Raw genomic sequence first — 27,870 nt, 5'->3', positions numbered from 1 at the left:
AAAGTGAGAAGAATGCAGTATTCAAAGCTCTTGGGAGGCAAAGATGAGAATAGTATGACTACAGATGAAGGATTTCTTTCATTTTTCTCCTAGAGTCTAATTTGGGGTTTTACATTCATAGGAAAATATTAACCTCTTTCATATAAAAGTATTATAGAAGTCAGTTGGAAAATATAGAAGTTTGCATGTAATCAATTTATATTGGGCCATGACCATGAACCATTGAACCATGACCCATTTTTTTAAGGGAAGAGGTGAAAAGGGGTGGTTTTTTTTATGAAGACTTTTCTTTATTGTAGGCCTCCTAGACCTGTAACCAGCATGAATGACACACTCTTCTCCCACTCTGTACCCTCCTCAGGAAGTCCTTTCATAACCAGAAGGTAAGTTCAAATGCTGTTATAAAATGTCACCTCATGGTAAATGAGCCTTGGATCTCTAGAAGGGAAAATGTTCTACTTTGAACCATTTAATGTAACTATTGGTTGAAAGCTAGTTTGGAAACATAACTGATCTTAGTTTAATTCATTATACTACTTAGGAAAGGCAGTTGAGTTGTTGAATTAATTTTCTTTCTCAATGTCCAAATGTATCTTCTACCCACAATGAGGAAGTAGATTAGTTCAAATTCCACTTCTAATACACATTACTTCTCTTGGAGAGTATGTAAAATGAAAGTTCCAGATAAATTTCACTTTCTGATATTTGACCTACAGTTCAAGAAGTTCATAAAAGCCAAAGAATCGCACTGGGTTTTGGAGACACTTTGACATGTTGTGCATGATCCAAAAAAGTCTCATCACTAAAAGCATCCTTCTTGGCAAATGTTACTGTATTCAGAGCAAGGGAGTTGAATCAAAATGTGTGGTTTCCAAGGCAGTTGAATGTGTAAAAACAAAAAAAAATCTGCAGAAGTTTGTTTCCATGTGTTAATTTCCTCATGATCTAAGGGCAGGAATAATTAATGCCTCTGAGCTCAGTCCATGTCCGCTGTTATCTTCTTTTCATCATTCATCATTAGAAATGTCCAGAGCAATGCTAGTTTATCGACAAAAACATCAGATAGACCAAGTTATGCTATAAAAAGTTGTTTTAAGTACAAAGAGTACGGTCTAATAGGAAAGCAAAAGCAAAGATAAAGAAAGTAGAAATAGAGAATTGCCCACACAATCTCAAATATCTCTAGAAAAAGTTACAGTGATCTAACATACCACAAAACAACCTTTCACTAAGAACTAAGCTTGTTCCTGAGCTACTGACTTTAATCTGGTGTTTCAGTATTTACTAATGAGGGTTTGCAGACAGAGAAACACACTACTTGCTACTATTCTTCCTTACTGATCCTTGCCACTCCATTCATGTCCTCACACATACATCAAGAGCAACTAGAAATAAAAACATTACTTATGCTTAAATTAAAAGGAGTAAAAAGAATATGGCAGTGTTTTAGTGACAGAAATGAAGAACTGTAACATGGCAATGTTACAAGAATTAAACTACCTTATTCAAGAGAGGCAAAATATTGCATTTCACTAATACTGGGAACCCTTAGCCAATTCAATTTTTTTTAAAAAATAAAGTTGTGAATTGTCAGACCAAGTCATAGGACAGTACAGAAACTTTTTTTTTTCATTATAGTCTGGGAAGATTCTAGTTAGTAATTCAGAAATTTATTAGGTTTTCATTTGACCTTGGCGTTACTTTCTCTAGGAAATAGTGCATTCTGCAAATGCTCAACCAGAGGCTGACTCCATCCTTATTTCAGGTCATTTTATATCATTTCAGCTTGGACGGTGCTTATGGTGAATGCGTCTAGATGGATAACATGACTTCCTCCACCTTAAAATAATCCTAGGATACTCTGAGCTGCTCTGGTTCCTCCAGGGTGCCCGGTGCCCAGTAACTAAAAATGATGGCAATCGTTTTCATTTGTTTCCTTTTTTAGGTTCTTTGGAATGTTTCCTTAGAACCCCAGAGTTGTTGTTTTCAATGATTATATCCCATTCTGTGGCAGCCGCAGTTTGCCTCTGGTGTCTGTTGCCAGGGGTCCTGTCTAATAAAGCTATGTCCACTGAATGTCTTTCTACTCTGACTGGGGCTGTGCTGTGTCAACGGACAGTTTTAATGAGGTCTCATTGTTTGAATCATTCAGGTTACTTGAGGGTGTAAGTGCAGCCAGTCCAGTGGCTGATGAGCATTCTCTCATAAAGCTGTATGTAAATCAGCTTCACAACAACTCACGGTCAGTATGTGCGCACTAAATCTCTAACTGCTGTAGTTCACTAGCTAAACTATTCGTCATTCTACTCAGTTACTAAAAATGCTTTAGCAGGATCCTCAGTGGGGATAGAGGACTTCCGTGGTTTTAATGAAATTCCTATTAAACATCCAACTGGTCCAGAACCTGCCCCTTTTTTGCCTCCTTTAACACAGTATTTCATATAATTTCATGCTTTCATACTGATAGGTACCAAGTGAACTTTTCTTTCCATTGCTGGCAGATGACACACTTTAGATTCCCTTTCTGGCACCAAGAAAGCCTCTGGTTTTATAAAGCTTGCTTGGTAAGGTCTACAGGGCCTCCTGGAAGACCAGACAGGGATTTCTAAGCCATTCTAAATGGGAGAGGTGTTAGGACTGCTCAGTTGTAAGCAATGAATAAATAGCTCCTAGTAGCCTGACCCTTTGATAGGAATAAAGAATTGGGGATTGAAGTCGTGATGCCCCTTTGTGGAGAGAAAGCCATCTGCCAGGTAGTTTTCTTTACGGAGGTGCTTGCAGATGCTGGGCGTGGCTGAAGCAGGATCATCAGACCCATGTCCATGTCAAGATGTAGTTAGTGTCGATCCCACATGACTTCAATGATCATTGTGAGGGTAACTCAGTCCATGTCCCCCATTATCTTATTTTCATCATTCATCACAGAGAATATGAGCAAAATACCTGACACCTTTCTCAAACATTCAGATCAATTCTCAGACTACTATCCATTCAGTTTTTAAAATATCACTGCAATTATCCTTGGGGCTTTCTTCACCCCACTCTTTGATTCTTCTAGATGCTATACAGCCTAATAATCCAAGAAAATTCTGACCAGTGAGTTTGCAAAGGGAATTTGGACAGTAATTCAATTTGACATATGTCGTTTTCCTCTGCATCAATTGCAGCAGAAAATCTGGAATTTTTCAGTTAGCTAGGCTGATATCTCTTTAACAACTAGCACTGGAAAGTTAAAGCAGAGAGAATGATAAATGGAAATCTTTACCCTAGAATTTCCTGCTAGAGGCTCTTTGGCAATTACCAACCTGGGTTCTTTACAGTTATACTTTGATCTTCAAAAGGCACTAGAATATTTGAACTTTTCCAGTTCCCTAGCAATTTCCCTTACACAAATTTAGAAGCATATAATTTTTTATCTTCATCATTACTCCCTCACACTCCAGTTCAAATCACATATTTTGACAATTTATCCATACCTAAAGGACCAGAAGTGATCCTTAAAGTCTCACTCACTCTTGGCTTTTTGTGTGTGCTGTAGTTAAAAAACCAAGTTGGGAGATAATATTAATGAAGCCCAAATCTTTGGGTTTGATCTTTACCTAGGACATTTGGCTCCACTATTTTCCAGAGCCATTGGATCCAAACTGTAACCAGTTGTTTTATGGCACATGCAAGCATGTATATGAACCACCAGAAAATTATCAATCTTGATTTGATATAGTCCCTATGCATAAAGTGAGCAACCTTATCTTTGGATACAAAAGGCATCATATTGTCATAGGATCAAAGGATCATTAATTTATAGCTACAAAAGGCCTTAGAAGCCATTGTATGGGATGAAATTGTGCATTATTCCCCAGCATACATTAATCAGTATTATTAATCATAGATTGGCAACTTCATATAGAAAATTAGTGAAAATCAGGTGCCCTTCAGAAGGGAGCCACCAGTCTCTCCTTATGAAGAATAAAGAAATCCACCTCCCCAAGCAGTTTTATATATTATACATAAATATATATCTTTAATACAATGTTTTCTAATGTGGCTAAAAGAACCCCACCTTTTTGTTCCCATGGGAAGACTATTAGTGTTCTACTTTCCATGGGAAATGTTTTAAAAGTTACACGTTATAATCTTGACTATGTATCTTAAATGTTTCAGCCTGAAAGGCCTTGGACAAGTCTAAATTCTGAAACTGCAAACTTAAGGAAAGCTTCTATGGGCTTGGAAGCACTGGAGAAAACTTAGGGAGGATAGAACAAGATAAAGAAATATAACATACAAAAGCATTATATCACACACAGGTGGTGGGTGACAAGAAAAGAATTATGTTAAATTCCTATAAATTCTGAATTCATTTGTATGCCTCTGGACACTGTTACTGAGAGAATACTCCAGATAACTAACTCTCACTCTCTCTGTCTCTGTCTCTGTCTCTGTCTCTCTCTCTCTGTCTGTCTCTCTCTCTCTGTCTCTGTCTCTGTCTCTCTCTCTCTGTCTCTCTCTCTCTCTCTCTTTCTGTCTCTCTCTCTCTCTGTCTCTCTCCATGTCTCTATCTGTCTCTCTCTTTTCTCTCCCTTCCTAAATAAATCTGCATTTTCTCTGCCAGCATCTATCTAAGTCTCCTCTCTGCTCATTAGAGTTATTTCTGGGGTTGCAAGCTCCACCCCACCAATTCCACTCCACATACCATTAAGTCCAAACACCTTCAACTTAAAGATGAGTCAACTAGAAGAAATTGAGTCACTTGCCCAGGGTAACATAACAAATGATTAAAGCAGGATTTGAATCCAAGTCTTCTTGGCTCCAAGGTCAGTGCTCTATGGCATCATGCTACCCATTATCTGTTGTTATCATCAACAGTTGTCTTGTGGCTGAGCCAAGTCTATAATGCCCTTTCCTTTCCCTCTTTGTACATAAGCACCTTTGAACATCTTTCTTCATGTCAAACACTATTATCTTGACTTTCTTTGTGCTTCTATGAATGGCACGGTGTTGGCATGGGCTGAAGCCAATTCACCCTTCCAATTCTTTGCAGTTAAAGCACCCTCAATTATTTTCAGCTTTCTGTGTTGGCCAAATGTGGAAAATGCACTTAGATGCCAAGTTACTAAGCTGTTTTGCCTCCAATGTGAAATGCTTCACTTACAGGCTCCATTGGTGTTACTTTACCATGCTTATCAGTGAGCAAGAGGTCACTTTTGCAGTTACCCGCTGTGAAGCCAGACCTTTCCACTCTGCCGACAAAACATTAAATGTCTCATGATTCATAAAACTTGAATATTATTAGCATACTAAGGATTCTCTTCTCTGGTACCTCTCGATCCCAGTTAGTGAGTCAGACATTTTACTTCAACAATAGGGCATCTGTCATTCTGGTACAAACAAGGAAAATAGACTTCCCTTGTGTGTAAGTTATACATCACTTACCTCCAAGGACTTCTCTAAATCTGGTGTAGCCCACAGAGATTACTATTCACAGTTTTCTAAGCATTTGCATTTTTTTAAACCCTTACCTTCTGTCTTAGAATCACTACTGTGTGTTGGTTCTAATGCAGAAGAGTGGTAAAGGCTAGGCAATAGGAGTTAAGTGACTTGCCCAGGGCCACACAGCTAAGAAGTATTTGAGGCCACATTTTAACCTAGGATCTCCCTGTCTCTAGGTCTAGCTCTCAATCTACTTAAGCCACCCAGCTGCCCCCAAAACATTTGCATTTTACATGAGAATTCTCTCCCAACATAATTTAGACCCTCTTTCTCAACTGTACAATATTGGTAAATGCTCATTACTATTAAAATTTCAAATGAACTATATTTCATATGAGGTCCTAAATCCAATTTTTCCATCGAAAATTGGGATTTTACCTCTGAGGTAATTTTTTGAAGTTTAATGCCCTTTCTATCAGAAAAAACTGACAATTTTAAATCAACATCTGAAACCAACATAAACTTTATCCCACTATTACATTTACTTTCACATTATTGTGAGCATGTAGTATGAATTATCTGAGTTAATACAATCACTTCGGGTAAACTCTTTTTAAGATGCACCAGAGCATCTTTTTTTTTAAAACCCTTAGCTTCTGTGTATTGGCTCCTAGGTGGAAGAGTGGTCAGGGTGGGCAATGGGGGTCAAGTGACTTGCCCAGGGTCACACAGCTGGGAAGTGTCTGAAGCCAGATTTGAACCTAGGACCTCCTGTCTCTAGGCCTGACTCTCAATCCACTGAGCTACCCAGCTGCCCCCTCACCAGAACATCTTAACTGAAAAAGGAGAGAAATATTTTCACTCCAGCTGTTGACTGTATTAAAGTTTTAACACACAATTAAAACCACAAGTCCCCTATCTTCCTTGCTTAGCTAACATCTGTTTCTTAGCTTCAGAAGCATTAGTTGTAACCTAGAGCTTTCTTGTACACAGATTAACTATTTCTTGGTAATAGTACTAATAATAATAATAATAATTCATAGATTCTGCTTATATGCACAGCGGGGGAAAACACTGATAAATTTAGTCTTTTAAGTAGCTCCATAAGTAATTTTGGCATTTCTAACCTACTATGGGGTCAAGATGCCATTGGTGTTAGGTTGAATTAATTTATCTAGTTTCTTAGTGTTAATTCTACCAATATTTAATATAAGATGACTTATTAATGTCAGGCTTTTTAAGTTTAAAATCGAGAAGACTACAGACACAAAAAAAGTAAGAGGAGGCAAAAACCTTAAGAAGCATTGTTAGAAATATGAAAGTTTTCTTTTTAATAAAGTTTCTTCTCCAAAGATGAAATGCAATGGTATATGATCGTATTGGACTGTTATCACTTTATTTGAATTAGTTTGCTAACATCTGGATCTGAGTACACATTGGCTTGTTACATACCTGAATAAACACAAATTTTATTCTTCATTGCAAATTACTTAAGTATGCCAACTTTACCTGCCCATTCTTTGCTGGTACTCAATGATGTTATATCACATGGGTTCATCATATGTCTAATAATTAAGAACATTTTTTCAATCATTAGAAAACTTTTCATCCTATACTACATTATTTACTTTGCTTCTACTGGCTGTTCCCCTCAGAAACAAAAATCTGGGATTTCTTTTTATTAAGATCCAATAAATAGCATTTTCTTCAAGTGGAGGATTTGAAAACAAATGTTCTGTGCGTAAGCAAAAATGTCAGGATATATGTGGTTGAGCTGTTGGCCCTTTGGCTTCCCAAAGGAGTCCTTTATAATAGGCCCTCCAGAAGAAGACAAATGGCAATTGTTATCTTTCACAGCTTGGTGGAGTTGGGGAGAAGAATATTAAAGAAACACATAGAATATTTATATTTCTATCATTTTAGAGCTCAGTGCTGCTAACACTTGAGGATACTTTATGCAATATGTTTCTACCTTTTTTCATTGCACAATACACATGTATATACAGATTTTCCATGATATATCTGGTGGGGATGGAGTGTGAACAACCATGCCATATCTAATGATGAAGGTAGTTATATGTAAGGATGTACCAAGGGTAAAGAGAAATCCTTTATAAAGAATATGATTAAATGGCAGGGTAGTATGATAGAAACTCAGAAAGAAACCCAGATTTTGAGTCAAAGATCTTGGGTTTGAATTCTAGCTCTTCACTATGGAAAATCATGCTCAGCTTCATGGAAGAATTGATATTTGAAGGGATTCTGAAAAATGATTTAGTTTTTGACAGATGGAGATTGTGGGGATGACATTAGACTTGAAGGGAATATCATGATCAAAGTTATAGGGCCAAGAAAACAGAAGGAATATTTTAGGAACAAAATGTAGTTCAGGTTGCTTAAAATGAAGGGAACTCATATGGCATAGAGGAAGATAAGACTCAGGGTTGGTGCTAGATCATAGTAAGCCCACAAAGTTAAGCTGATGAACTCGGAACTTTGTTCAGAAAATAATAGAGATTTATAAGTAGAGGAGTAATTATCAGATCTATACTTTAGGAGGCCACATCTGTCCAAAGTCAGTAAGATAGATTGTAGATACAAGAAACTGGAAACAAGAAGACCAGTTAAAAGACTATTGCATTAAGTCAGAAAAGAGGCAGTAAGGGCTCAAACTAGAGTTGTGGTAGAAATGAAAATGAAAGACACAAGAGACTGCTGCTAGAATTGGTTAAGACTTCAAAACTAAATTAGAGGTGAAGGAGAATAAGGGACCAGTGATAACTCTGAAATTTCATTCTCAGTTGGTTGTTTAGTTTAGTTAGTTTAGTTTATTCCTGTTGGCTCCCAGAGGAGCATAGGGCCACAACCATCTCACGCCAACAGACTCTGTTCCGGGCAACTTCCCCCAATATTCCCCCCAAAATATATTTGACTCATAAAATGCCTAATATATAGTTATACTTTAATAGCAATATATTATCTAATCACCATATAAAACATCTTTATGTATGGGAAAATACATTCATAATTGTATCTTGGAGTTTCAAGCATACATCTTCAGAGATACAACCTTAATAGTATGACCAAGCTCTTCCCATCCCTACTTTGCAGACAAGGAAAATGGAAATTCTTCTGGCTCCAAGCCACTGATGATGGCTTCCATAGGTTGTACATGGATTCTAGCAGTAGAGGATGGGGAGGATAAGAGGTCCTGCAGCTGGGGGAAGAAGAAAGCTGCTGAAGACTTGGGACTCTCTAGAGCTCACTGAATGGTCTACTTCCTTCCTTTTCTACTTGTAACATCATTTGACTAGAGTTTCTCTCCTTTTTTGCCCATTGCAATAAAATGTGATGATGGAAAAGTGTTAGATTTAGGGTCAAAGAGCTTTCATTCAAATACCAATTATATTACTAACAATCTCTATGACCTGAGGGGAACCATTTGACCTTTCTGAGCCTCAGTTTCCTCATCTGTAAAACAAGGGGGTGGAACTAGATAATCTCTAAAGTCCTTTCATCTCTAAATCTATGATCTTAAGAATAGTTCTACAGCTTCTTTCTTATAACTTTTCCACATCCTTGAGCCAAGTAGGTAGTCTTAAAGTTTTCTAAGGGTTCTTTTTTTACCCAACAACAATAGATAAACAATTGGTTTAAAAACAAAGAGAAATGAATGCCCCACAATAAGCCCGTTCTGATGTTCATAATTTAAATCATGACTTTTCTGCGTTCCTCTTTAATTTACAATCAGGCATATATCTTTGTTCTGGAAAGAGCCTGGCTCACTCAACCCTCTTGTAATCTTGCAGTAGAGGTTTCTGGATTCTTCTCCCTTCCCTTGCCTTCAGTGAACTCCAGGATGGAATGAACAGTATACTGTAATGGGGACATCCTGAGCAGTTATAGTGTATTGAATTATAGAAGAGGAAAGAAAGAGTAGAGAGAAATTCCAAGCATGGAAAAGGGAAATTTCTGTGATCTCTGGTTCATCCACAGTGAGTTAGGGTATAGCATATACTAAAAATGGGGATTGCCTATACTTGTAAGAGCAGGTAGCATTTTTTTCCTAAATAAACACCAAATAATGTAATTCATTAGACTTCCTGTAAAGCATTGGTGGTAGTTGTCATAAATTGTTGACCAGGACTTGACAGAGGGCACCTGGTAATGAGAGGAAAAGGATTAGAAAGATAGACATAAGTCAGAACTACAAAGAGTAGACCAGAAATATAGTGTAAATTCATTAAGCCACAAAACAGCAAAAAGTGGATTCAAAATTCACTTCCCAGATAGAGGAAATGATTTTTCTAGAAAGAAATTTCTATAGTCCAGATGCATCCATTTTATCTGGGATTTAGGTTCAGAAAGAAAAAAATACATATAATGCTTCTCTTACATCAACTTTGAGCTTTTTAGAAAAGGAAACTGGAAAGGGAGAAGGAAGAGTAGGGGCTGAGAAGGATGAGAAAGATAGGAAAAGAGAGCAGAGGAATGAGAGAATGGAAATTAATAAGAGCTTCCCCACATGTAGTACTTTAATGTTTTTGCAAAGTATCTTACATGTATTATCTTATTTGATCTTCACTACAAACCTTTGGGGAAAGTAGATACTTTTATCATACCCATTTTGAAGATGAGATTTTGAAAGGGAAGCTTAGAAAGAGGTTAAGTAACTTGCTTGTAGTCATACCACTAGAAAAGTCCTCTTAACTGCAAATACAACACTCTTACCTATCAATTCTACTTGTTAGAAGGAGCACCATGGACATAAGGAAAAAGAAATTCAAGTCATCAGCATTCTTCCCGTTTCATGCAAATACAAATCTAGCCTATTTTATCACCAGCTCTTCTGCTACTCACTGTCATTTCATATCTATTGTCAGGGGTTGGTAATAATCTAGAGCATTACTGATCCTCCAATTTTATGTAGTGTTCTCTATCAGTTATTTAATACTTAATGAGATGTTAGAAGCAAATATATCTTTGTTTCATAAAGTATCTTTCTTTGGTATTCCCCTTAGAATGGACATGGAAATTAAGCCCAAACTCCTGGGGATAAGGATGGAAGAAAAAGTAGATAAATCATTTAGCTAGAAAAGTAATGCCCAACACAGTAAATAGCATTTGGGGTAATCTTCAGAGAGCCTAGAATTGACTGGATGCAAATACAGTTTGGGTAAAAGCTATGTAAAACTCTATGATTTGTTGGTGGAGCTCATGAAAAGAAAGTCATTGAATGAATCAGTGTTCCTCAATATTAAACTGTGCTGGTTGAAAAACCTATACTTTGGGCATCGTGATACATCTCAGGAAACCCCATGTTTAACTAGCATTTTATAATAGCTTATAAACAAAGCTTACATGTATACTTTGGCCCTGTTCTGGCAGGCTTGAAGGCCTCAGTTGAGGGAAAAAATATTCTTCTCATTAGTACAGGATGCTTTTCTAAAGCACGAATCTAATTTAATAGTCAATTGTGTTTTACTGGGGTTATACTCTAAGTAAATGGGTAACCAAACCCTGTATAATAGATGTGTTCCTAAACATTGCACGAAATCAGAATTTTAGTAAATTTAGTTAGAGTTTAAATCTTCCAGAAACCTTGCTATTTAAAGGAAGTTGGCTAGAATCTCTTTGTAAAATGATCATTCTGATGGCAAAATCACCCATTTCTAACATGTATTTCATAAGTTCAGATATTTCAGGGTTTAGTTTTCTTAAGTAAGGTATATTGATAATCCTAAATACAAAAGTCAATTAAAATTGGTGATGTGTTGAGGAATCCACACTATTGTATGTGGCACATCCTATATGAATATCAATTCAATTTAAACATTTAGAGAGTTTTAAAAAAAACAGTAGTTAAATCATGCATCTTAACCCCAGTAATGAATTTAGAACTCAAACAAGACTAGGTAAGAGTATGCTTTCATTCCATCCATGAAAGACAATCATTTTATGATAATAATAATAATAATAATAATAATAATAGTCAAGCAAAGACTACAAGGTTAATGTTTGACCTATTATGAGCCTGTCATTTGTAAGCACTTTATCCAAATCATTTACATACTAAGAATTAATGCGCTTATTACAAATGAACCTTATTCATGAATATAGATCTGGAAAGACTCTTTTCATTAGCTTTCATTTCATTAGTCATTAATTTGTATTGCTATTGATAGTTTAAAGTAATAAAATTTCATTTCTTTAAAAGTCTCTGGTAATCATTCTTTATAATGGTTAAGATTGGTCTTCCCTCCTAATTAATGCAAATTAATAAGATTTTATTCCAGTTCATGAAGCCACCTAGATCTGGGATACAAATATACTTAAAGAATTTTTTACTAGCAACCATGTATTTTAATAATGTTCAAGGGATTTGTCATAATGGGATTTTTTTACTTCTTTTGTCACATTTAATATAAGTACAAATGACGTTCTCAGATATGAAGAAATGATTCAAACCTCTCTCTTTGTGGTTGTATTCTTGGTCATGTATCCGTCTGCAAGTATAGTCATAAGAGATACCAGTCCAAGTAATAGCATCATGATTGGAGCTCTATCTGCCCATAAAATTGTGGCCATGCTACTTTAGAGAATTTATGGTAGCTGAGAAGGGCATACTTTACATTTCTAGTGGACCTATTGAATGAATGGATGGGTGGGTGGGTGGGTGGAAGGATGAATGAATGAGTGGTTTCTTTTCTGAGTTTAAATGGGTCCATATCTCTATCACAAGTCGAACTAGGCAGTTATCTGAATTCTTGTCCTTTAGCATTTAAGTCTATTAAAAGTGATTTGTCTACAGCTATGGTCATGTCACCCATTTCTATTCTTGAATGCTTATCAGTCCTGACACTCTTCTTAGCTTTCCCATCTTATTAACTAGCTCTTCTCACAAGAATACTGAAGTAGAGCAGAGCAAACTGCTGGCTAGGGCTGCTCCAATTTTTCTGAAGGGCAAAGGGTAAGTTAAAGATGTGGTGTGTTGGCATCTCCTATTAACAAAACTAAAAACAAAAGTTTTCTTTTTTTTTAAGTGTTTCATATTTGAAATATCTTTTCTGATTCAGAGGAACCACTTTATTGTAACCCAACTAACCACAATAAGTAGATGTATCAAATAATGTACTTAAACATCTGTGTGTATGTATGTGTGTTTGAGTCCTTGGCTTTGATTTTTGTTTCTTCAGTACTTAAGCTTAAAGCTCTTGATTTGATATTCCAAACAATAACTATCTTTGGCTGGAGCCTTTTTTTTCAAAGGTTTCATTATAGAAAGAAACTAACTTTAACCTTTGTGTTTTTTGGAGAATGTCAGTTCTTTTTTAAGTAACTTAATCAAAATAAAATTCTGTTTTATAAATTGGTCAAAGGCAAATGAGAATGTCAGTATTGTGTTTGGTGTTTTTCCCCTACCTGCACCCCTAAGAAAATGATCCATTATTCTTTCCTGATTGCCATAGATTTCTCTCTACTGCTCCTGACTACACCCTTTGCTCCCACCCCTGTTTCAGGTTACACTACAGCCTGGATGTTGCAGACAGGCTGGCTGATGAACATGTTCTCATCGGGTTGTATGTCAACATGCTTCAGAGCAACCCCTCACGGTTAGTGCAGGTTTGGCACCTGGGCACCTAAGCTTAATTTAAAGGAGAGGAGACCAACCAAATTGGTGGCATTAAATTCCTTAATGTGGCGTAGTGTTGTTATATGACAAAAGACCACCCCCAAATCAACTAGATAAGAAAAAAAATACATGTGTGTTTGTGCACACATACAAGCGCTTGTAATTAAGAGGTCTCTTTTTACTTGACTCTATTTACTTGACATCTTTTGAGTTTTGGTGTTCCTCTGCCATAGAATCCAAGTGATTATTTATACTATTGCAAAGACAGAAAACGGCATACTTGGATTAAGAATTACTATACAGATGGACTCATGGGTTTTGGGTGAGAACCAGCCAATCATTGCTTTCCTGAAAATCATCTTGTTATTTCAGAAATATCAAATTTAGTTTATTCTAAGACCATTGCTGTCTCCGGTGGATTAGAGGGTACTGCTTCATTTAAGTTATGATTGAAGTGAAAAGGAGAGAAGTGATAAGATAGTCAACTAGAAAATTATACATGCAAGTTTGAGGGAATTGCATTCTTCTAAGTCATTAAGACTTTATTTTGTCTTCAGAGACCAAGTTTGCATATATCTCCTCTGCAAAGAGCACTGTCCAATAAAACAAATCAATTCAATAATAGTTTTTAAAAAAAACATTCTAATTAGACTGGGAATATAGGAGCTGCTCACAGAAAGATCCTGCTACTAATTGCACAGGGACCTTGACCTCCTCCATTCCAACCTGGACTGATCATTCCTCCTTTGGCAACCTGGTGTTCCCTGTTCCCACGAGTTGACCACATTGATGCCAAACAGCACAGGCACCTAATCAGTTTAAACCAATGCAACTTGGAACTCTTAAGCTCAAGAAATTTGCTAGCTTCAACTTCCCTTGTAGTTAGTATTATAGACAGGTGCCACCACACTCAACTTGACAAAAATTTAAGTACCTACTATGTACAAAACACCACAGTAGTCAGTGGTACAGGCTGGACCTGGAGTCTCAAGGACTTGCGTTCAAATTCCACCTTTGGCACATATTGATTATATGAGTTTATATGAGTTATTCAGTCTTTCAGAAGTTTAGGGAACTCCCTAAAATTTACTTACTAAAATAAGTCTTTAGATCTAGAGATGATAGGAATTCTTCATAATGACAAAATGATGACATTGGTTCTCAAAGTATAATCCAGGGAACTCTGGGGTCCTTGAGGCTCTTTTAAAAGCTAGTTGAGATCAAAGCTATCTTCAGAAAAGTACTAAGACATTTTAATTTCGAATATAATCACTGGACTAATCAATAGATATAAACAGAAGCTCTTGTGTGTAGGGGTCCTCAATAATTTTTAACCACACAAAATAGTCCTGAGTCCAAAGCATTTAAGAACTACTGGTTTATAGATAAGATACTGCCATTCATCAAAGATGCTGGAGATCCAAAAATTTTAAATGCTCCAGTGCCTGCCTGCCTTCAAGGAATTTAAAGAGAATTACAAAAAGGCTTCATATTTTTGTTTTAATTGTCTCAGAGTTTGTATTAATTATAAGTATTTATTTATACAAGTTATGTGAGAAAAGTGGTAGCCTCATTCATGTCCCAGTAACGCATGTCCTGGCTAAAGACTGAAATGAATGGGACATTCCTAAATACCAAATCTATTAACAAATTCATTAATTAGATATATTTACATTTCTGCTATCAAACCTAATAATTTCTTTCTCTGAAGGCTTCTTAATTAATTGCATTTTGGACTGCACATAAGTAAGAGGTAATGTGCTTGGATTTCATAATAGATTATGAATTGCACTTTGTGGGGAGGGGAGGAAGCATGTGGTGATTATTCCTATGATTTCATTGGTTTAGGAAAATCTCAGTAAAAAAAACCTCCTTCCCATAATGGAAGACAACATCTGTTCTGTAACTTATCATGTCAGAGAGTTGCCCAGGGCACTGAGAAGTTAAATAACTTGCCCAGTGTCACACAGCCAGTATGTGTCACAGGCAAGATTTAAATCTAGCTCTTCCTGACATCAAGGCCAGTCAATGCTCCATCTTCTCTATACTGCGATGCCCTTCATAAATTGCCCATAAATTTTAGATTTATTTCAGCTGGTCTATACTGCCTTTATTTTCTCTTTAATCACCTGCTATCTGGCTCTGTTCTTTTATTCTACTGACTTTCCATTCGCTGTAGATAGTGACATTCTTCTTGTCAAACTAAATAGCCTTATCTTGATCTCTAGACATTTTGTGCTATTGAACACCTCACTTCTGGAAATTCTCTCTTTCTCTGGCTTCTATGATATGAAATTATCCTAGCCTCTATTCTGACCTCTCCAACTGCTCCCTCTTAGGCTCCTTCAGTGGCTTCTATTCTTTCTCTTACCTCTTTAGGACTTTCAAGGTTCTTCTTCTCTTTTTATTTATTTTTCTTCTTCTCTTTTTAAAAGCTCTCCTTCAGGCTTTCCCTTTTTACTGCCTCAGCTCCCATCTCTATGCTTAGGACTTCTAAAATTATCTCTGTGGTTCTGCAGTCTCATTATAGCTGTGATCTTGTATTTGTATCAGATTGTTAGACATTTTCACTTGGTATTATACCTTTTATTATATTTAAGTGAGGCAACAGAGGAGTACATTAGTGGAGGTGGCATCAAAGAGTATCTTCAAGGTCATCTCACTGGAAGAGATGGTCCTTACAGGTTGTCTAGTCAAACCTCCTAACTATATAAACACAGAAATGAATAGTGGGAAGGTTAAGGGACTTGTAAGGTCATACAAATGAGCCAGGATTCAAACCTAGTTCCTTAAACTCCAGAAGGTAATTAGTGGGCCACAAACCCATCAGTGAGTTAGGGAGATATCTCCCCTAAGCTTGTGAAGACTTCCCCTGGGAGAATGGGTGTTTGAGAACACTTTGTTTAAAGAACTATGAAGGCAGCTGAAGCAGGCATGGTGGGGCATTTAAAGCTCTATCAGACATTGGAGAAGCCAAGGTCATGCACTACATCCTGGGCCATCACAAGTCAAAATGATTTTCATCTTGTCACTAGATTTGATGACTGGAAAAGAGAGTGAGGCTGAAGACTTTGGACAACTCTGCCTTATTTAAATCCAATTCACATGCAAGTCAAGATATTACCCCTTGATGTCATTGGTCTTCTTCAAAAACAAAGGACAACCATCAGCATTCAAAGCCAGATACATCATCTTCAGGCACTAATAATCTGTTCCCTCCATCACCTTTTTGTTACTGGTTTGGTTCTCTCAGGCACCTACTTAACATATTTGATCATTCTCCATTCGTCATTGCCTATATTCAGTTAGTCACCAAGTTTTATCACTTCTTCACTAAGGAGGTCACTCAAATTCATCTCTTTCTCTATATTCCTATTGTTACCACCCTAGTCTAAAACATCATCTCCTTTTGTCTGGATTATAGTAATAGCCTACTATGTAGTCACCTGACTTCCAGTTTCTTTCCCTCCCCAGGCTGTGCTGTACCCACATTTACAATTTTTTTCTACAATATGACTTTATCACAAATCCTGTGATCCTAAAATGGCTTTCCTCCACTGATCACTACAGTCTAGCAAAAATATACAAGGTCCAAATACCACAATATCCTCCTAATCTTACCTTCTACTTCCCAGGATGCCTCATACAGGACATATCCATTCCATTTCTATGCCTTTACTAATTCTGCTTTCCCTATTACATCTTCCCTGTTCATACCCTACTTACTTTTCAAGGCCAACCACATTTCACATTGTCTGTGACTCGACTATTCTAGCTACTCCTCAGAATTCTTCTAGCATCTAATTATATACAATCATTTCATCAGTATATGTTTTATATCCCCAGGAAGGTTTATAAGGGCACGTAACTTTCTTATATACCTCATAGCACCTAGCACAATGTTGAGAACATCTCAGATTTCTTGAATTTAACTGAATTTCTTAGTAGAAGTACCAGGCTTACTCACCACTAATTTTGCATAATCATCGTTTTACATATTCAGATATTTTGAGTATTTGATTATAGTTTTACTGATGCTAATAAATGCTTTCTCTTCACAATAGATCTCTGAAATGATAGTATTTATCAATTTGCTAATAGTTGCTACTTGTTTACAGATATTAACCCAAGGTGTTCAATTATAATAACATCTTAGATTTGTATTGTTTGATACAATTGATCTCAGAGTACTTTCATATACTCCTCACTAATCAGCCTGTCAAGACTTATAAAGGAAAGAGTGATGATTTTAATCTAATTTCTGGTGCATTTGGTGACATGTTAATTTATGAAACAGATTTTGATGCATAAAAATTTTATCTAGTCTTCAAACATGTATCTTGGCTACAGATAAATTCTTTGTGAAGACAATGTGATCAGCTCCTTTTATCCACTCCTTCAAGTGGATCCCAGATACTGCAACCATTCCTGTGCCCTTTGCTTAATTAAACTAGCAATATATATTTTTTTTAAAAATCACTGGAGAAAAAAACTATCATTATTCTCAGCCATTTTCATTAGCTGCTATTTAATCACAATGACTTCATGGTCACGTAAGGCCATAAAACTGTCTCTTGAGATGTATGCCCATCCTAGTAGAGATAGCCAGATGTTCTCTATGGAGAAAACCAACAGCAGAATTAAAAATTATTAAATGAGGCAGGCTCTGTTCAAAAAAGACATCCTTCACATTTCCCGTGATTTTATCTTCCCCTTTCATTCTTCCAGTCTCTTTCCAAAATGATTTTGACTCATTCTTTTGACTAACATACATTACTAGGTCTTGAATAGATTCTTCTATTTTCATTTTTTGACCTTCTTCCATTTCACTTTTTTTAATGAACTTTGGAGCCTAATAATGTCATAAAGATATAGATATACCTCAGAGATTTGAAAGTACTATAATGATCTATCCTGCCTCTTTTATGACCATCATTCTTACCTATAATGACTTTCTCTTGTACTGATGCTAAAGAGTATGTCTCATCTCTTTGGGAGGGAAAAAAATTCAAAACTTATTTGTCAGGATGCTTCTCTGGTCTGACTTGAACTGACTCTGGTCATCATGTGCTCAATATTCTTTCAGTACCTAGCATAGGTGAAAAAGTGGTTCTCTGGCATCCCAGTCTTGTCTCTTGTCCCACATAACTCCTGGCATCCAGAAGATCAGCTTCAGACATGGACTGAGGTTGTCTGTTCATCCAGGGAAACCAAGAAAAAGTGATATCATGGGGTGGTGGGATGGGGGTAAGTTATGGATCTAGGAAACATCATTCTCTTCTAGCCAAGCAGGAGTGAATGGGGATGTGAGGTGAGCTTGGATTAGCTAGGCAACCTGCCACATGATTATGTACCTTTTCTGTCTCCAACTTGCTTTTACTATCCAATAAATGATTATAAATTAATATATAGCCTCCAGAGAATTTTAATCTTAGTATTATTCTTTATTATAAGATGCCAGTTAGGGCAGCTAGGTAGATCATGAGATAGAGAGCTAGACCTGGAGAGAAGAGGTCGTGGGTTTAAATCTGGCCTCAAACATTTTTTGTTGTGTGATCCTGGACAAGTCACTTAACCCCCATTGCCTATCCCTTACTACTTTTCTGTCTGGGAACCAATACATAGTATTGATTCTAAGATGAAAGGAAAGGGTTCTAGCTACATACATACATACATACATACAATGCCAGTCTGGGAGATAAGAAGGAATGGAAGTCCTTGGTTTTTCAGTCAGTTTTATATTGTAAAATGAATAGCATTTAACTGTTGGGATATTTTTTAATTAGAAATGGTATCAATAATTCATAGATATTACAAACTTGACTTTAATTATTTTTAATTAGCTAAAAAAGGACTTAATTACCTCATATAGTTTTGACATTCCCAGCTTCAGCAGTCAAGCCAATAATAAATTTTAAACTCACATAGAGTAAAAGTTAACAGACTTCTATAAAGAAAAGAAGTTCTGCCTCACTGGAAAGTATATAGTATTTTTTCATCATGAATATATTAAGGACATTAATAGCTATACTCATTATCATAAAAATTACTAGCCATTTTTTATTTTAACGGGAAGTTACACATATGTATATGGATATATGTGCATATGTACATCTTTATGTACCTTAAGTAGACTAAAATGAAAATGCAGGAGCTGTTTCATAATCTGTTCTACTTAGCTAGTAGCTTTTGGTACATATTTAAGAGACTTCCTGTCCCACCACACACACAATTTTTTTCTTAGAGACTTGGCCTTCCTATCTTACCTAAGCTGGAAATACAGCAGCCTCTCACAGGACCTGATCTATTTCCACTCGGGGCTGGTTCACCCCTCTTTAGGCATCCTGGTGGTCTCCTTTGCTTGGAGTTTCACCTTATTGGTGCCAGACAATGGGGACACGAAGTCATCTTTTTTCTTAACATGTAAAAATTTTTTTACGATTCATTGTTTTAAACCCTTACCTTCAATCTTAGAATAACTGTGTTTTTGCAGATAATAAGAACTGTCTCTAAATAGGCTTGTGATATTTGCAACTGAAGATACTCCTTATCCTGCCAAATTCTTCTGTCCATACTATATCACTAAATCACTTGACTTCATCCGCAGTTATTGTGGCTCATGATTTCTCTTGGTTTTACTATTCATTTTTAATAATTAGGGCTGTCATATTTTTCCTGGCCTAAAGAAAGTAGTTAGAAATCCATATTATATCATCAAGTATTGGTTCCAAGGTGGAAGAGTGATAAGGGCTAGGCAATGGGAGTTCAGTGACTTACCCAAGATCACACAGCTAGGACGTGTCTGAGGCCAGATTTGTAGTCAGGACTTCCTGTCTCTAGGCCTAACCCTCAATCCACTGAGCTACCTAGCTGCCCCCTAAAATTCATTTTAAGTTTTGAGCTCCAAATTCTCTCTCTCCTTCTTGCCCCTCTTCTACCTATTGAAAAGACAAGCAATATGATATGGATTATATATGTGAAGTCGTGCAAAATATTTACACATTAGCCACGTGGAAAAGAAAACACAAACAAAGAAAAAGAAAGTTTATCTAAGTTTAGTATTCACCACTTCTCTCTTTAGAGGGGGAATGGTACTTTGTATCATGAGTCCTTTGGAATTATTTTGGATCATTGTCTTGATCAGAAAAGCTATCTTTCACAGTTGATCATGAATAGAATGTATACATTGTTCTCCTGGTTCTGTGATGCAGTATGATTCAATAAATAAATTGCTGGATTTGGAATTGGGGGTCCTATGTTCAGATCCTGATTCTATCCCTTACTATCCATCAAATATATTTTTATTAATTACCTACCTTCTTTATTCCAAAACTTGTTGTTCAGTTGTCTCAGGCACTCCTCATGACCCCAATGGAATTTCCTTGGCAATGATAACTGGAATGGTTTGCCATTTCCTTCTCTAGATTATTTTACAGATGAGGAAACTGAGGCCCAGGGTCATACAACTTGTAGGTTTCTGAAGCCAGATTTGAACCAGGTGTTCCTGATTCTGGGCCCAGCACTCTATTCACTGCATCATCTAGTTGTCCATCTGAAATCTTTGCTTCATTATAATTTAGTGATTTGGCTGATGCAGCTTAAGTTCCCCAAGTCTATTTTCAATCTTGCAGTGGTATCCTACTGGCCAGGCTGATAAGGAAGAGAATGAAGCACTTCCTCAATGATGAATTCCTTGCCCCCACCCCCCACCCCTGCCAATACACACACTTTTTTTTTTTAAACCCATACCTTCTCTCTTGGAGTCAATAAAAACTCTGCCTTCTGTGGGTTCAGAGAGCATTAGCTGGATTGCACTTCTTGGTAACTTGAATTCCTTTCTCCTCCTCCAAGTTGGAGGTTGCTAGGGAGAGGAAAAATCACTTGTGTATTGACTCCAAGGCAGAAGAGTGGTAAGGGCTAGGCAATGGGGGTCAAGTGACTTGCCCAGGGTCACACAGCTGGGAAGTGTCTGAGGCCAGATTTGAACCTAGGACCTCCCATCTCTAGGCTTGGCTCTCAATCCAGTGAGCTACCCAGCTGTCCCCTAATACACACACTTTTAAGCCCTGGCAACTTTTTAATCCAATTAAGTCCAGTAACCAAGTTTTGCTGATTACAGACTGAATATAAATAACTCAGGTTGGAGAAAGAATGGGAATCAGTGTTTGTTTTAATGATTTAGGGATTATTGGCTATTCAGTCCAACCATTTGTAACTGAACTACTGAATTAATGAAATTTATCTGAAGATGCTTCGTTCACCCTTGTACATGTATAATTTGAACATATTGAAATTGCAGATATGGGATCATAAATCCTGTGCACGCTGTGTGTGAGGTGATCTATCACAGCACCCTTAGTTCATTCAGTTGTGATAGTGGCGGGGAGAAAGAGAATATGAGTTATAGCCTTTTAGACATCATTCCATAACTTCAGGTCTCAGATTGATGGATTTTTTTTAATAACCCTCATTTTATTTATACTTCCTGGTCCTTAATGACATGAGGGCCTTTTCTCTTCAAAACTTGGAAGTTCTTTGCTAAAGTCACTTCTGACGGTCATTTATTATGATTGTTCTAGAATCCATAAGTATTCAAAGGATACCATCCATACACTATATTGTATGAAGCCTATAGGTTCAAATACACCAGAAGAGACTGATCACCCTGGTTGGAGCTCGCAAAATTTTCTGTAGACCTGATTTTCTGATTAAAGCAAAGGTTTATATGTCAGAAGCATGCGGGAGGAACCACTTTTGATTTAAAATATTTTCTTAGTGCCAAGAGTAGCAGGACATTCATACTGCCCTCACAGTGTGGATGGTTTAGTAAATTATGATCAAAGTGACCATGATGTGGGTGCCACGCTTCTGGTAATAGCCCTCTCTGAACCATGCAAGGTTACACTTGGACAACAGATTGGAGTCCATTATGAGGGTGGTGAAGCTTGTAAGAGCTTGTATTCCATTGGCATAGTTTTGAAGAACAGAAGGTCACTTCCATGTTGTGATGAGGACTCAAAACTGGACTTCAGTTGAAGCTTTTGGTATTCATTTGGTTTTATTGTGAAAAATTAGAATGCATATGTTGATTTTATTTCCTATCAATTGATCACCTACTGGAGTCCATACTGAAAATAGAGTCAATTGATGAGCATTTATTAAATGTTTATTATGTGCCTAACATTTTGTTAGGTAACTCACAGTCTAGCTCCTGTCCACCAGGGGTATAGATAATAAACATAACCCATATAATATATGTACTATGCATCACACAAATACATACATTGACAGTTTTTTAAAATATTTTTTATATTTTATATTTTTATACTTTTTACATTCCTTTTTAATATTTAATCAGGTGAGGAGACAGAATTCTGAACATATCAAAGGAGTTAATAAAAGAGGACAGAGGACAGAGAAATGACTTGACAATAAGTACAAATGTTTACACCTTTGGCCTTTAAGAAAGTACAACATTCTGGGTGGAGGTGGAGATAAGGGATAAGAATACATTTACTTGACAAGAGTAAAGAGGATGGGTAAACAAAGGTGATGTTTGATGTTGTTCAGTGGCGTCTGACTCTTCATAGACCCATTTGAGGTTTTCTTGGCAAAGATACTGGAGTAGTTTGCCATTTCCTTCTCCAGCTAATTTTACAAATGTGGAGCCTAAGGCAAACAGGGCTAAGTAATTTGCCCACAGTCACACAGTTATTGGAGGAGGCCAGATTCAAACTCAGAATGGTGAGTTCCCAACTCTATATGGGCCTGGCACTAACTTTCTTATTATATATGATGTATTCAAGAATAAATTCACAGTGAATTTTTAAAACCAAGGTAAATACTCAGAATTTGGTACCCATGGCTTTGGAAAGCCAATGGAAGGATATGAGGACAGAAATCACATATTCAAAGCTCGTATCTCCTGTAATAGGTCATTTCTCTTCTATATTTACTTCATCTGGCTCTTAAGTTCTTCCAAAGATGTAATATTACAAATAATATATTAATAGAGTCAACTATTACTAGTAGGTTTTGGTTTGTGTGAGTGTGTTTTTAAAGGGGGAGGAGATCAAGGATAAAATGTGTGTGAGGAGAATACAGGTAGGGACTGTGACTTGGAAGGAATTTAATTTTAATGTGAATTCTGACACTTGTTACCTATATAGGATTCATAGGACCGGTAAAATGAGGAAACAGTGTAGCAAAAAAAGTATAGACTGTTAGATTTAGAATCAAGAAAGCCTAATTTCAGTTAGCTTCTTATTTTTACCAACTTTTGATCATAGGCAAGTTGTTTAACTCCTTTGTGTCAAAAAATTTTCATTTATAAAATGCGATAATTATATCTGCCATACCTCCTTCAGAAACTTACTAGCTGTATAACTCTAGGGAAATCATTTAACCTCTCTATTTGGCTAAGTTTCCAAATTTTTTAAATGAAAATAATAATCACACTTATCTCCCTGGAAGTTATGAGGATAAAATGAGTTACTTTGTTAATGCTTTCCCAACCTTCAAATAATATATAAACACTAGCCATAGTGATCATAATTATTATTATAACATGAGAAAATGTATAGGTGGCAAGACTGGGAATCGAACCTCATCTGAAAATTTCCTATTGTCATTGAGATGCAGTCCTGTAATTCTCAGTCCTGTGGACGAGAATATAGAATTAATAGAATTAGTGAAATTTACTCTTCATCAAACAGAATGTTCAATTGGACATGCAAGTCCTTAGCAATAGAATAGGATTGAAAAAAGGCAAAGATTTTTAAAGTCTTCTCTGTCCTGACTCCTAGGGTAATCTATGGGACCAAACCCTGAACTCATTAGGATAATATAATTTTCTATATCAACATTGAGTTTTGCAGTGAAAAAAAAATTGAGTAGCAAATAACCATTACTACTGTAAGATGAATAGATAATGTTTCCTTACTTGCCTAACTGTATGCTTCTCCCATTCTGAACAGCATGCTCGATAGCCCAAACCGTCTTGATGAGGAGCACAGGCTGATTGCCAGATATGCAGCAAGACTGGCAGCAGAGACATCCTCAACTGTAAGTTTTCATTAAGGGAAAAGATCTTTAATGATGTCTAAGAGAGTTCTGTCAGAACTGGGCAGCTACAGGACCTTTTCCTTCTATTTCAAATTTGGAGGTTATTTTCATGTAATTTTTGCTAACAATAGTTTATTTATTATTTGTTTATTATTGATTTGTTACGGTTTTTATAGCATCTTGGTAAAAATGATAAAATAATGGCTTAATGTTTATTACCTGTTTGAGTCATGTAAGCATTTATTAAGCACCTTCTGTGTATTATAAAATGAAACTGTTGGATATCGAGATCCTTTCCAGATCTAAATTGATATTCTGATGATAAATTGGCTAAGATAACCCAGTGACTCAGCTGCAGATTAGAATTAAAACCAAAAGCTTGCGAGTGTCCTTTCACATTCATCCCTCAGATACTATTTGAACTTGACCAAAAACTAAAACAAAACACTTGTAGGAAGGACATGGTTTTCTCTTCTTATATATAAAGAGTATACTGCTTTGGCATCACTCCATCTCTCCAACAAAAAGAAATAAAATCAATTTGGCATTTTTATTCAGAATGCAAATGTCTGAAATGGAGGATAATCATAGACTTTGGATTGTAGAGAGGTATGAGACATCTCCATTTTTTTTTCCTCTCTGACATCCCAACTGTCAGAGCCCTAACTGCAGAGTATTCTCACTAATGATCTAGGACAGGAGCAGTAAAATGACCCAAAGCATTAACCTTGGCACATGTTCTCAGTTCAGTGCATTGACCATGGTCCTGTCAGATCCCATGACTGAGGGGAATTACGAACCAAAAATGTACTTTATTTTTTTCCTAAGTAAGACTCGGTGGACTCAAGGTAGCATTGAAGTGTGTAAAACATCAAATAGCATGAATAAGGTCAACCTCATTATGATCTTCCAGCTCAGCACATCTCAGAAGAAAAAGGAGCAGGAATGAAAATTAAATCAAAAGGAATTCGGCACTGAGTGTCAGGAAAACCATTTCTGCTAGATGACTAATGCTCAATGGGGTCAATTGGAAGGACAAACTCATACAAGATATTAAGCAAAACCTCTTGTCCAGTTGGTTTCCTGGTTCATATCAATCCATGTGTTTTATTTTGCTGTAACTGACCTTAACCAAAGGCAAGGGTAGTGTTGGAGGAAGAATCGGTTCCTATCCTTCTAATCTTTACTCTGTGACACTCATTGCCATCCCCCAGCACCATAGCACACCCCATTTCCCTGACTCTGCAGTGAAGCTCACTTGGATTTTTTTTTTAATATCATAATCATCATGGATGAGCTTTAGAGAAGATATCACTCTACCCTGTAGCCCTGTTACATGAGTCTAGCTACTTTGTAAGATATCTAATAACCCTTAGTAAGTGAATACATGAAGAGACCAGTAGAGGCAAATTTTGGTTTCGTGGCAGAAAAAAAGTACTTTCTAACAATCAGAGCTGACCAAAAATGGATTCTTCCTTAAGGGATGGTGGGTTAAAGCAGCTAAGTAGCACAGTGGGTAAAGTGCCAGACCTGGAGTTGGGAGGACCTGGGTTCTAGCCTCAGACACTTCCTAGCTTGTGTGGCCCTGGGCAAAGTCACTTAACCTCAATTGCCTGTAGCCCTTGCTGCTCTTGTGTCTTAGAATTGATACTAAAACAGAAGGTAAGGGTTAAAAAAATAAAAGAATAAAATAAAATAAATTAGGAGGAAGTGGGTTCCAAGGAGAACAATGTACACAGCAACAGAAATATTGCACAATTATCAGCTGTGAATGATTTAACTATTCTGATCAATCTAATGATCTAAGACAATCCCAAAGGGATTATGATGAAAAATACTGTCCACTTCCAGATAAAGAACTGATGGAGACTGATTTCAAATAGAAGCATTTTTTAAATTTTATTCTTCTTCACATTTTTTTTTTGCAGGGGAGGGGTGGTTCTGTTTTCTTCTGCAACATGGCCGATAAGGAAATATGCTTCTCATGACCACACACATATAATCTATGCCCAATTGCTTGCCTTTTACATGTAATTAGAAGTAATAGAATCTAATAATTTTTAAAGTTTTTTTAAAGAGGTAATGGATCCTTCTATCCATATTTCAGAGGCTCAGTAACTACTTGTTGGACATGTTTTAATAGGATTTCCTTTCAATTATAGCTTGTACAAAATGGTGACTGAGGTCCCTTCTAAGTATCAAATTCTATTATTTGGTAACAAACCATAGATTAAAAAGAATTATGAGATTGGAAGGTAACTTGACAGCTCATTTACTTGAGTGTATTTTCTTTCCTTCTGGAAGGATCACACTTAAATCTTCCCAGGCTGTCTTTTTCTATTCCCATTCGATGATACTTGCCTATAATAAAACCTTAAGGAAAAATCTGAGGGCTGTGCCTTATTGAGACAGAAAATTCTAGCTCAAGTATCTCTCAATAAAACTAGTCAATTCAATAATAATTTCAGATAATATAATTATTCAGCATTATTTCAGCCAGGAATGTGAAGGTCTATCTCATGAACCAGATCTAGCCTTTGAATTCATTTTTATCTGGCCCAAAAAACAAGAGGAAATATATAAAAACCCTAATCCCAACACCTAGCAATATCTGGCAGGTATATAGTAGATATTTAATAAGTACTTCTTAATTGATTGAATTCTGTTTGGTAGATATTATGACCTCACTTTATAGATGACAAAGCCATAGCTTGCCCTTGGTCACACAGCTACTACCAGAAGTGTCCATTGTTTACATTCAAATCTAGCACTTAAATACAGCTAACTAATCACTAGCATTTATATTGGGCTTTAAAGCTTTTTATATAGGTTATCTCATTTAATCCTTATAAAAGATCTATGCTGTAGCTACTATTATCATCCTCATTTTATAGTTGAGATAACTGAGGTTGGAAAAAGTAAATGACTTGCCCAGAATCACACAGCTTGTGTCTAAAGCCATGTTTCTGACTCTAAGCCCAATATTCTGTTAATTTTTTTTTAAACTCTTACCTTCTGTCTTGGAGCCAATACTAGAAGAGTGGTAAGGGCTAGGCATTGGGGATTAAGTGACTTGCCCAGGGTCACATAGCTAGGAAGTGTCTAAGGTCAAATTTGAACCCAGGACTGCCCATCTCTGGGCCTGGCTCTCAATCCACTGAGCCACATATTTTGCTATTTCTGATAACTTTCTGTCAATAAGTATCCACTGCTTGACTCCATGTTCTATGGTCTCCCAATTATACCCCTTTTGGGGGGCAAGGTAATGGGAGAGCCAATCATTTATCATTTAATTGTGTATATTTACCTGTTTTTATAAAAAGTACATCTTTTCCACACATCTCAGAATAGTAAGATGAATACATTTTACTGAGGCTCCTCAGGGAAGATTCACTGTGACGAACATGGTCTTGTACTCCCTAATATTAAATATTTTCTATCATCTCTTTCACAGCAGCCTAGTCAGCAAAGGGGTGCTTCTGATATTTCTTTCACCATTGATGCAAATAAACAACAAAGGCAGCTGATTGCAGAACTTGAAAACAAGAACAGGTAAAAGCTTTCAAGCACAAGTGGCATTTTGTTCTGAGCTTCATTATTTATTTGGATTGTATTTTAAGATCTCTCTACCTGTCTAAGAGGAAATGTTCCTTCTTGTCAAATGAAGATTTTTTTGTTGTTGAATTGTAAAAATTATCTAGTCTGAGGAAGTTATATAATGAAGATTTGCTTTGATATGAATTTTC

At 36.5% G+C, this 27,870-nt stretch overlaps 1 protein-coding gene across 2 annotated transcripts in view; it reads left to right on the top strand.

The window, feature by feature from the left end:
• DTNA (dystrobrevin alpha) overlaps positions 1-27,870 on the top strand; it is a 458,249-nt gene that overhangs the window by 362,473 nt on the left and 67,906 nt on the right. The window contains exons 10-15 of one of the 2 annotated variants that reach the window (XM_044666412.1): positions 300-383; positions 2,153-2,242; positions 12,320-12,397; positions 12,948-13,040; positions 24,037-24,124; positions 27,579-27,676. In XM_044666412.1, coding sequence (XP_044522347.1) covers positions 300-383; positions 2,153-2,242; positions 12,320-12,397; positions 12,948-13,040; positions 24,037-24,124; positions 27,579-27,676 — 531 coding nt within the window. Of the gene's footprint in view, positions 1-299; positions 384-1,785; positions 2,053-2,152; positions 2,243-12,319; positions 12,398-12,947; positions 13,041-24,036; positions 24,125-27,578; positions 27,677-27,870 lie in introns of those variants that run through there. The other variant, XM_044666419.1, reaches the window with a different exon arrangement.

Source organism: Gracilinanus agilis, chromosome 1 (genome assembly GCF_016433145.1).
Source record: "Gracilinanus agilis isolate LMUSP501 chromosome 1, AgileGrace, whole genome shotgun sequence".
Classification (NCBI taxonomy): domain Eukaryota; kingdom Metazoa; phylum Chordata; class Mammalia; order Didelphimorphia; family Didelphidae; genus Gracilinanus; species Gracilinanus agilis.
Note: the sequence above shows the minus strand (reverse complement) of the source record. Positions and strands in the feature narration are given on the sequence as shown.